The sequence below is a fragment of the Triticum aestivum genome, chromosome 5A (genome assembly GCF_018294505.1).
Source record: "Triticum aestivum cultivar Chinese Spring chromosome 5A, IWGSC CS RefSeq v2.1, whole genome shotgun sequence".
NCBI lineage: Eukaryota > Viridiplantae > Streptophyta > Magnoliopsida > Poales > Poaceae > Triticum > Triticum aestivum.
The window spans coordinates 508127334-508139131 of NC_057806.1; the positions used below are offsets into that span (position 1 = coordinate 508127334).

The 11798-nt window shown below is 46.2% G+C and overlaps 1 protein-coding gene across 1 annotated transcript; it reads right to left on the bottom strand.

Moving 5' to 3' along the window:
* Positions 1–2891: 2891 nt before the first annotated feature.
* LOC123107412 (protein transport protein Sec61 subunit gamma-like) lies at positions 2892–3185 on the bottom strand. Its single transcript, XM_044529400.1, has 2 exons — positions 3092–3185; positions 2892–3007 (listed from the first exon to the last, which is right to left on the bottom strand). Exons 1-2 carry the CDS (start codon positions 3183–3185, stop codon positions 2892–2894), a joined length of 210 nt encoding a protein of 69 aa, XP_044385335.1.
* Positions 3186–11798: the final 8613 nt, after the last annotated feature.

Genomic DNA, 11798 nt, shown 5'->3' on the forward strand with positions numbered 1-11798 from the left:
AAATTTCCATTTGTGACCTTTTTGTGACCAAAAACATAAGGTCAAAAGCTGGCCGTCAAAAATTGACTATAGCGACCTTTCTTCTGGAATGGTCCAAGACGTTTATGACCAAAATACGTCTACTGTGGCGTTTTGGTCACTAGCAACCTCCCCAGGCCACGTAGGCATCCAGTATGGCAATCTGATGTGGCACAAGATTCAGCCCGGTCCAATTCGATTTTCTACATGGGCCTAGCCCAACAGTTCAGCCTATTTGTGTTTTTTTTTGTCTGTCAATTTTTGGTTGGGTTCATGGGCCAAGTCCAATATTGCAGCCTTTTTATTGTTTGGTTGTGGCCTTTTTGTCTAAACGAATTTAGTTTTTCTTTTTTCCCAAAATAAGGGTCCACTAGTCAGATGGGTCCCAGTTGTCAGGTTCTATTAAAGTGGGACCCTTTTGGTAGCATCATATTATTCAAATTACAATTTGACAATTTGACAGAAATAAATAACCATGTTTAAATAAGAACAGACACAAAACACAAGTAATATTTCAAATAACAAGAGCGAGAATCAATCACAGTCATACAAATATACTGGGCTCCTTCTGTCATGACACAGTTACAACACAGATAAAAATACAATCAGTCACACAGATATAGGGACAATCATAATGAGAATTGACAATCAGCACAAACTGGGCTCCTGCTCCAGTCAGATGAAACTGTATGCATGAATAACTACGCGACCATAGTCGACTAGGCTACCTTCGCTACACTAGGACAGCAATAGAACTATCATCATGCCATCAGTCGTCGCCCTGTTACATGAATCCGAAGAAAAGAATGAAAACACTAGAGCCAATATATTATGAACAGAACATTCAAAAAAATGGACAAGTTCTTTAGAAAGATAACACAAATTCAGCTAATATAATGATTTTTGTCCCCAGATAGTTAAGACGATATAGTCATTCATACAAGGTGACGCAAGAAAATAGAGCACTTTACTCATAGCATGCAGAGTATCATTATTAAGTTCATAGGGTTTATAGTGCTTGGACTTATTAGAGTGGTAGCATATCATCATATACATCCGTATGTTGTAGCCCATTTGAAATGTCTAGAAAGACTTATATTTAGGAATGGAGAGAGTAGAATGTAGCATGCGATAAAACCAAAGGATTAGCCAACAATAAAAGAAGGCACTTAATTAGTTCATTACATGTAGTTAAAACTGCTTCTATGAAGCGCAGGACTAAACCATTTAGTTAACACAGCAAGAAGTGCCAAGGAGTATACTGTAGTACTGCACTAAAAGCACCAAGAATCTTCTGGACCAACAACAAAAACAACCAAGAAGCACTCATTTTTCAATTCATAGGGCTAAAAATATATTTATCAGAATGGAACTGAAATCAACCTCTTTATCTATCATCACAAGGTCAGTATGCTTGATAGGCCCATTATGAGTTGCCCTATGGTAATGCCGTAGATGAGACAGAGGACGCACACATTGCTGTAGACATTGGCAAGACAGGAACCAACAAAATGGTGCTTGCCATCTGCAAGGAGAAACAGAATACCAAAAAGGTTAGGAAAACAATATAGAATGATAAAAAAAGAAGAGATGCACCCACTCATTAGAGAAGTAGCATACCCAAAAAATGTGAAGCACAAATTGCCACCAAGAAAGCATATTGTAGTATACATTGACAAGATAGGAACCAACAAAATGCAACAGACTAAAACCAAACTTTATACAGCAGGGAATGATTTACAATAACCAAAAGATTTTGCACAACAATCAGTAAATAGGTAGTAGATATTAACACCCATGACATAGGACCAGCATAAAAAAAGAGCATCGGTGTAGAACAGGCATATAATCAGTGTAGTCAGCAAAAGATAGGGGGAAGAGAAATTGAAAAACCCAGAAAGAGCATTCATATATGAGGCACTAAGCTGTATGAACCAAAAGACTATTGACATCAGCTAGCAAAGAAAAGGCAGTTGGCACCACACATATCGGACGACCACATGAAACAGATAGAACAGACTGGTCGGCCATAGCTAACATGGTAAATAGAATAATGCACATATTGTAGAAGACACCACCAGCATGGATTCTAAGAAATGGATTGGAAGAGCTCAGGAAACATAATGTTCCTGGTCTGAGAATCAGTAGTACCATCTTCATTTTCAATCAGGATTTTCAAAGCCTTTTTGAGGTCACACGCGACACTGCTAGATAAAGCTGGCCATGCATGAACACAGGTGCATTAAAGTATAGATCAACACTGCATAACATGTGTCCTACAATATTTGACTCCTACCTATTTTCTTATTTTACAAAAGCTTGCCATGCGTGTATAGATCAACTTTATATTGTGAATACATAAAGCTGGCCATGCGTGAACACAGGTGCATTAAATAATGAAGAATACATTGACACATAGCACGAACAATGGACAAACATTGGTATGTAACCTGTCTACTCAGTAGGTGCCAATTTAGATGCACTGGATCGACACCAACTTGGGCGAACTGGTGGTATGTGCAGAAACAGCGAAACATTGCAAAAGATCCTCTTTTCCCAAATTGTGTGGTGAGGAACCAGCCTATGCCCCCAATTCATCCTGCGGAGGCAACTAGCGGCAATGACTTAAGCATGACCCTAGTTCCCCACAGCTGATTACCCTTGACTCATCTGAATTCTCCTAACAAGGTAGAAATTGGCAGGTCTATTTGGAGGAAAAAAGGATCTACTAAAATCTAGCTTACTAGGTCGGATCGCAGGACTGTGCGTGCACACCGCAGATCCAACAGATCACAGCGCGGGACAACAGGACCCAAGTCTAACTAAACCGTGCAAACAAGAGGGAGACGGGATCGGAGGAGACGCGTTCGCACCTAGCCGGAGCCAACGATGATGTTGTTGATGGGGATGAAGATGAGCTTGACGAAGAAGCCGACGAACCCCATGACGATGAACCCGATCACCGTCCGTGCCGCCACTTTGGTGAACTCTGCACGCCCAATCAGCGTCAGATCTGGCGAAAGAGGAAAAATAACCTGATCTAGACGAGCAGGCGCGAGTCTTTGGTCCTTACCCTTGCGGTCGGGCTTGTGGCAGCGCTTGACGAGGCGGACGCTGTCCTTGGCGAACTCGCGGAGGGGGTCCACCATGGAGTCAACGGCGTCCATGGGCGGGAAGGCGAGATCTCTGAGCCGATGACAACGACGAGGTCGCGCGCATGAGGGGAAGGGAGGGGGAAGCCAACGGGCGAATGGTGTGCTATTTGGATTTGTGCTCTGGATCTACGAGGAGGGGAGGAGGAGGCCCGGCGGCGAGCTATGGTGGGAGGATGTGGTCTGAACCGGGGAGAAGGGGGCGGGGGCAACGGCGGCGACGGGAATGGATCTCCTCGCCGCGGCGGGATAGGGAAGGAGGGGGCAACAACGGGGGGCCGTCGTCGTTGGTCGTTGCAGGTCAAGAGCAGCGGCGCTTGGGGGGAGGCCGGCGGCGGGGTAGGAGTTGGGACAGTGGAGAGGGAGGTATGGGTCGGGGAGGGAGATCTGGGTCGGGGAGAGGGAGGCAGCGCCGCATGGGTCGGGGAGAGGGAGAGGGAGGGGATTGTGCTGCACGATGCTAGGGTTTGGTTGGCCAGCATGCGTTAGGAGACGTTGGATCTGTATGGTGTGGATGGCTCAGATCGGCTTAGGAGGGTGATCCGTGGGAAGGGAGGTTCTGCCTTCTGATTGGTCCAAGAAATGTGTCATTTTGAAACAGGCATAACAAATTCAAAAAAAATCAAAAAAATGCAAAACCTTCGCGTTGTGTCATCATATGTGGCCAAGTTCCTAGGAAAAATAACAAACTTGTAATACGGTAATTATTATAAAAAAGTGTTCTCAGAAATGAACTATCACGTGTGGAGATCGATGGCTTTCAAGCCAAATGATCACTCTTATGGCCACATTCATGGCATAGTTTGTTCAAATGATCTCATATTGTGCACAAGGGTGCATATTGGAATGGCAAACAATGTTGCCAAAGGAAGTTTTCATTTTCTTTGGACGAAAAAACCATTTTCCATTTTTTGAGTGCCCAAAAGGAGGTTTTTTTGTGAAGGAGCTTCCAAATAATTGTTGCAAAATTGGACCAAATCATTTTTCTAAAATACTAGGCCATATTTAATGCACAATTGACCAAATGGTTGGGTGTAAAAAGTTTTGATCCACCTCTCGTGAAAAAGGCAAATTCCCGCCGATTCAGTTGGAAGCGAGTCAAATTTGAACTGCAGCTGCCTCATAGTTTGCTCTTTAATTTTTCCAAAAATCATTTCTAGGTACGTAAGTATCTATTTTATCAGAGAAACTGTTGGGTTTCGTAGTAATTTCAAAAAAATTCCTACGCACACGCAAGATCATGTGATGCATAGCAACAAGAGGGGAGAGTGTTGTCTACGTACCCACGCAGACCGACTGCGGAAGCGTTGACGCAACATAGAGGAAGTAGTCGTACGTCTTCATGATCCAACCGATCAAGTACCGAAATTACGGCACCTCCGAGTTCGAGCACACGTTCAGCTCGATGACGATCCCCGGACTCTGATCCAGCAAAGTGTCGGGGAAGAGTTCCGTCAGCACGACGGCGTGGTGACGATCTTGATGCACTACAGCAGCAGGGCTTTGCCTAAACTCCGCTACAGTATTATCGAGGAATATGGTGGTTGGGGGCACCGCACACGGCTAAGGAAAAGATCACGTGGATCAACTTGTGTGTTCTAGGGTGCCTCTGCCTCAGTATATAAAGGACTAGAGGGGGGAGGCTGGCCGGCCAAGGTGTGCTGCGCCAGGAGAGTCCTACTCCCTCTGGGAGTAGGATTCCCCCCCCCCCAATCCTAGTTGGAATAGGATTCGTGGAGGGGGAAAAGAGAGGGAGGGGGCCGGCCACCTCTCCTAGTCCTAATAGGACTAGGCGAAGGGGGAGGCACGCAGCCCATGTAGGGCTGCCTCTTCTCTTTTCCACTAAGGCCCATCATGGCCCATTTAACTCCCGGGGGGTTCCGGTAACCTTCCGGGTACTCCGGTAAAATCCCGATTTCACCCGGAACACTTCCGATATCCAAACATAGGCTTCCAATATATCAATCTTTATGTCTCGACCATTTCGAGACTCCTCGTCTGTCACGACCGGTTTTCCAATAAAAATATTTATTGAGAAACCAATCTTTTGAGTCCAGTATGAGAGACATCCTCCTCACTGGTAGACAAATTCTTGATACAATAAGCCAGTAGCATAAAATATATTACAGGGGCGAACTACGGTTGCTCAACCAAATTATTACAAGCACGCCAATAAATATACATAATGGCAGACATGACACAGTGGTGTGGAGGCATACTACTGACTCGAGGATAGGGCGGTGGTGGAAAACACGGCGGGGAGAGAGATACAAGTCTCTAAAACTATCATCTCATCCAGCGTGGAGGTGAGGCTCGATGAATTTATTTGGTAGCAGAAGCAGATATAATACAGTGACCAAATCCAGGGTCGTACGAGACTGACTGGGACTCCTCTAGGCGTCGGACTCGCTATCAAATTCTTCATCCATGAGATCACCTTCGTCAGCATCTGGCCAAATCAACAAGCCAGTGAGTACTTTGAAAGTACTCGCAAGACAGTTCGGACGTAAGATATAACAAATGCATGCATGAATGTGTCATGATTAATTCACCAATGTACATTCAAAAATTAGCATAACGAGGTAAGTAAAAGGGAAACGGCGGTAGTCCGCCTGAAATCCCACAAAACATAAATGAAGACCGATCGGGTGTCTGAAGCGACGCCTCGAAAGGTGAACAAATAAATATAAGGAAATGATGCCACAGTCGGGCGTCTTAGCGACACCACATAAAGGGCTTTAAAAGAAATGCCACAGTTGGACGTCGGGGCGACATCACAGAAAGGGCTTTAAAAGAAATACCACAGTCGGGCGTCTTAGCGACACCACATAAAGGGCTTTAAAAGAAATGCCACAGTCGGACATCGGGGCGACATCACAGAAAGGGCTTTAAAAGAAATACCACAGTCGGGCGTCTTAGCAACACCACATAAAGGGCTTTAAAAGAAATGCCACAGTCGGACGTCGGGGCGACATCACATAAAGGGCTTTAAAAGAAATACCACAGTCGGGCGTCTTAGCGACACCACATAAAGGGCTTTAAAAGGAATGCCACAGTCGGACGTCGGGGCGACATCACAGAAAGGGCTTTAAAAGAAATACCACAGTCAGGCATCTTAGCGACACCACATAAAGGGCTTTAAAAGGAATGCCACAGTCGGACGTCGGGGCGACATCACAGAAAGGGCTTTAAAAGAGATCCCACAGTCGGGCGTCTTAGCGACACCACATAAAGGGCTTTTATTCACAAGGAAATAATGCTCATAATAAATATTCAATTCATGAGAATAAACGGGTTAGTCCATCCACAGGAATAATCATTTAACCGGACTTAGCACTCATGCGGTTCACCGGAGTCTCTGTCATCAAAACTGACATTTGGTCAAGATAAGTTAATATCGAACTTGGACATGGAATAGATGATTCGAAGGAATATATGACTCTACAGAGTTTGTACAAAATTTTTTCCACAGCCAACGGATTTCTGTAGTCACGAAGGACTAGTTCCGTTTACGGTATTTCGGAAGAAAACACAGCTAACCAGTACACACCCATCCTACCTCTCGATGCTAGGAATCACCCTAGACATCGTCCAAGAAAAACTTTTGAGACGGGGAGATCACAATCTCGAATAGCATGGGATCAAATTTATATACGCGCGCTCTAAGGGGTGCCCCCCTCTCGGTCCCAACCGGAAACACCCATGCCCCCTGACCGGATGACTGGCTTTAATCCAGGGCCGTGGAACCATCATCACAGCCTCTCCTTTTTGGTGTGTACCAGGAAAGCGGTTTACAACTTACTAAGCCATATTCCTTGTGGAAAACATGTGGTAGTACAAGGAAGGAAGAATGGAAGGAACTGGAATGATACGAGTTGACATTGAAGTCACATAGTCTGGCATAAGCCTGGCATGCTACAACACTGCCATCTTACCCATCCTCATGCCAACACATGGCCATGCATACTCACATCCATCCACTCATGGATTTTCGGAACTCACTTGCCTCACCGTCTCAGGTAACATGACATTCATCGGTATGTTCATCAACATGCCATAAACTACTTAATGCAAACATGCCAAAACAATCATCATATCAAAAGTTCAAACATGCTTGCCTGGTTCGGAGTAGTCGGAGCCTAGCTCGGTGAAGTTCGTGGCTCCGTCACCTCCTTCAGTATCTACGGTATAAAGAAAATATATGCGCTATCGTAAATACCAAGAGGTGCACAAAAAGTATTCCAAATATTTTTTAAATAAATCTGATAAAAAACTAGACAAAAAGTATACCAAGAGGGGCTAGCTTATAAAAACAGAAAACGTTCCAGTCTTGAATACGCCAGCCCAGAGGGGAAAGCGTATTTTTCCCGAAGACGTTTTCAGAAAACGATTCGTTTAAAAGGATCTGAGAGGCTGATGGGCGGGTCCCACTCGTCAGGTTTAAACTTTCAAACGGGGGACGAAGCTCGTCGGCGCCCGAGAGCCGCGGTGGTCGCCGGCGGCGATCCACGGCGAGGCAGGAAGATCGGAGGGTACCTCTGTGTTCAGGGCGCCCTTCCGCGTCAGTTGGTGGTGGTGGTGGCGGTCGGCAAGCACCACGTCGACGGCGAGCCTTGCTCCGGCGGACGGCGGTTCGGGTGGTCGAGGGCCTCGTCGGATGGAGCTGCGAAGGCCAAATTGAGGAGGGGGTTAGACTTCTGGTAGCTAGAGGGGGTAACTGACGGGGTTTGGGTGCCGGAGACGGCCTCACCGGAGCGAATCGAGGTGGAGGCCGAGGCGAACGGGGCGGCCGGAGTCGGGGGAGGACACCTCCTCGAGGTCCTCCTGGTGGCTTGGCAAGGTCTTGGAGAGGTGCAGTGAGGGTGTGGGGGTCGTGAGCGAGCTCGGGGTCCTTTTTATAGGCGATCCGAGGCGGTGGCCGTGAACGGGGATCTCCGATGAAGGTTATGGCGGCGCAGTGCTTGGTCGGGGGAGATTAGGGAGTTGGGCGTCATCATGGAGGTTTACTGGTTCCATTCAGACGCTAACCTCAGCGGGATTCGGTTGTTTAGGGGGAAAGTGACGGAACGGGGCGGCGCGGGCCCGTCGGCGGCAGAGAGCATGCCCAGTGCCTGCCGGGACACGGCGACGGTGCAACGGGGTGTGCTGGCGTGCATGAGGCCACGCGGAGCTACCAGGAGGATTGGGCGGCGCCGAACGGTGTTGAGCCGCCGTTCTGCTCTCTGTCGGCCGCTACGGTGGTTCGGCCGCCGCAAGACACGCCGGCGCAGGCGGGCCAGGGCGCCGCCGACGCCGGGAAGGCGCCAAGCGCACGTGTGGTGCTCCAGACAGGAGGAAGAGGTGGCAAGGAACGTGCCAAGGGCACTGTCTCCACGTGATAGAAACTGACGAACGAAAACGACACTGAATCTGAATATTCCTGAAAATGAACAGCAACAGCGCAAGCAAGGTGTTCGACGGAATGAATTTGGTCTCTGGGGATTTTTCCTTGAGATGATTTTTGGTGGAGTGGCTACTCATTGCTCCAGTAGGCTGCCTGAATTTTGGTGGAAATTTTGAAGAAGTGTAGATATGAATTTCACCAAATTTGGCAAATCTGGTCCAAACTTGCAGAGACTGAAATTTGAAAAAATTTGAAAAGAGGAGGAGTGGATCAAGATGGTTCTGGGTTGTGGGTACAAAGGACCATCCAGGAGAGTTGGTTTGAGGTCAAAGCTCAAATGCAAAAGGTACTTGCTTTGAAAATCTCTCAGGCTCCAAATAATTTGCAGAAATGATTTGAGGGGAAAGAAAATTAGAATAAAATCCAAAACTTGCTTGGATTAGTTGGGACAGAGAACTTAGGTTGATTACAAGGAGGAGGGGAGGTTTTGGAGGGGTTTTACCACATGGGAAAAATACAAAGTCATGGGTGGTTTCCAAGATATGAAAATCCCAAATTTTCATAGAGTTTCTTTTTAAAAGAAAAAAAAGATTAAACTCCCAAAATAAATTTGAGAGGGAACCAACAGAGAAGAAGTTTCAAAAGATCAAACACCATAGTTTGAAGAAAAATAAAATCCTTGCCAAAGAAAAGGAAGTTTTTAAGAGGAAGGTTTTCTGGAAAAATTTTAAATGGCCTCTTTTCAAAAACCACAAAGTTTTTGCTGAAAACCAAATAAAAATTTTGGAGTGTCACAACACCTACCCCCTTAGGAAAAATCTCGTCCCCGAGATTCCAGCTGATCCTTAAATAAGTATGGATGTTCTGTCGGAAGAAAATCCTCTCTTTCCCAAGTTGCTTCGCTTTCGGTGTGGTTGCTCCACTGAACTCTGAAAAACTTGATGGTCTTCTGTCGGGTTCTCCTTTCAGACTCCTCTAATATTTTTACTGGGTGTTCCCGATAAGTGAGGTCTGGCTGCACGTCAATGTTCTCATGGAATACTTGTTTCTCTGGTTTGCTTACACACTTCCTTAATTGAGAGACGTGGAACACGTCGTGAATGTCGTACAAGTCTTCGGGTAAGTCTAGTTGGTAGGCTACAGTGCCTCTTCGTGCCACTATGCAGAATGGTCCAATGAATCTTGGTGCGAACTTTCCTTTAATCTTAAACCGTTGCAGTCCCCTCATAGGTGATACTCGTAGGTACACAAATTCACCGGGTTCAAAATTGACCCCACGATGTTTCTGATCGTAATAACTCTTCTGTCGGCTTGGAGCGGTCATGAGTCGGTCCCTGATTAGCTTGACTTTTTCCTCGGCTTCTTTGAGCACGTCTGGGCCGAAGATACGGCTGTCTCCGGTCTCTGACCAATTTAGCGGGGTACGACATCTCCGTCCGTATAGGGCTGCAAAAGGTGCCATTTGCAGGCTGGCCTGGTAACTGTTGTTGTATGCGAACTCGGCATATGGCAGGCTTTCTTCCCAACTGGTTCCATAGGTGAGGACACATGCTCTCAGCATGTCTTCTAAAATTTGGTTTACGCGTTCAGTCTGTCCATCAGTCTGGGGATGGTAGGCTGTGCTGAAGGCCAATTGAGTTCCCAGAGCCTGTTGTAAATGATCCCAGAATCTCGAGACAAATTGAGTGCCTCTGTCGGATATTATAGTCTTCGGGACTCCATGCAGACAAACTATACGGGAGAGATAAATCCTGGCAAGCTTCTGAGTGTTGTAGGTTGTCTTCACTGGAATGAAATGTGCCACCTTGGCTAATCTATCGGTGATGACCCATATGGCATCATTCCCGTGTCGTGACCGAGGTAGTCCGACAATAAAATCCATCCCTATTTCATCCCATTTCCACTCAGGTATTTTGTTTGGTTGCAGTAGTCCGGCTGGTTTTTGATGCTCAACTTTTATGCGTTGACAAGAATCGCAACATGCAACGAATGTGGCTATGTCCCTCTTCATACCGTGCCACCAAAATCTTTCCTGAATATCCTTATACATTTTGGTTCCTCCAGGGTGGATTGAATATGGAGTGGTGTGTGCTTCAGCTAGGATTTGCTGTCTGAGGTCCTCTATGTTTGGCACGCAGAGTCTGTCGCCGTACCATAATATTCCATCATCGCCTATGACAAATTCCGAGGCCTTGCCCATACTCACCTTTCTTTTAATTCCTTCAATGCTGGGGTGACCATGCTGAGCTTCTTTAATTCTCTCCACAAGGTCGGTCTTTATTTCCAAGTTTGATATGGTGCCTCCCGCGATCATTAACAAGTTGAGTTTGGCAAATTCTTGTTGGAATTCAGGTCTCAAACTTTGCAGACTGTTTTCGTCGGAGCTGGGGTTTCGACTAAGAGCATCGGCCACTACATTTGCTTTCCCTGGATGATTGTGGATACCAACATCATAATCCTTTACCAATTCCAACCAGCGTCGTTGCCGTAAGTTTAGTTCTGGCTGTGTGAAAATATATTTGAGACTTTTATGGTCCGTGTATATTTCACATCGATTCCCAAGTAAGAAATGCCTCCATTCCTTAAGTGCATGAATGACTGCTGCCATTTCTAACTCATGAGTGGGATAATTTTCCTCATGCTTGCGGAGTTGTCGTGAAGCGTATGCGACAACCTTGCCTTCTTGCATCAACACGCACCCGAGACCTTTTCGGGATGCGTCACAATACACCTCAAAGTTTTTGTGTATGTCTGGCACAATTAATACCGGTGCTGTGGTTAATTTCCGTTTTAACTCTTGGAAACTTTTTTCACAGGCTTCTGTCCATTCAAACTTCTTGTCCTTCTTGAGCAACTGCGTCATTGGCTTGGCTGGAGTGGAGAATCCTTCAATAAATCTGCGGTAATATCCTGCCATTCCCAAGAAACTTCGTATGTCCGTTACGCTGGCTAGTGCCTTCCAGTCAAGTATGGCCCTAACATTCTCCGGGTCCACTGCGATACCGTCTTGGGTCAGCACGTGACCTAGATAGCCTACTTGTCTTAGCCAAAATTCGCACTTGCTGAACTTGGCACACAATTGATGTTTCCTGAGTTCTCCTAGCACAATCCTGAGATGTTCCGCGTGCTCTTCTGGTGTTTTGGAGTATATCAGAATATCATCGATAAATACCACAACGAACTTGTCCATAAACTTCATAAATACTTTGTTCATGAGGTGAACAAAATATGCGGGGGCGTTTGTT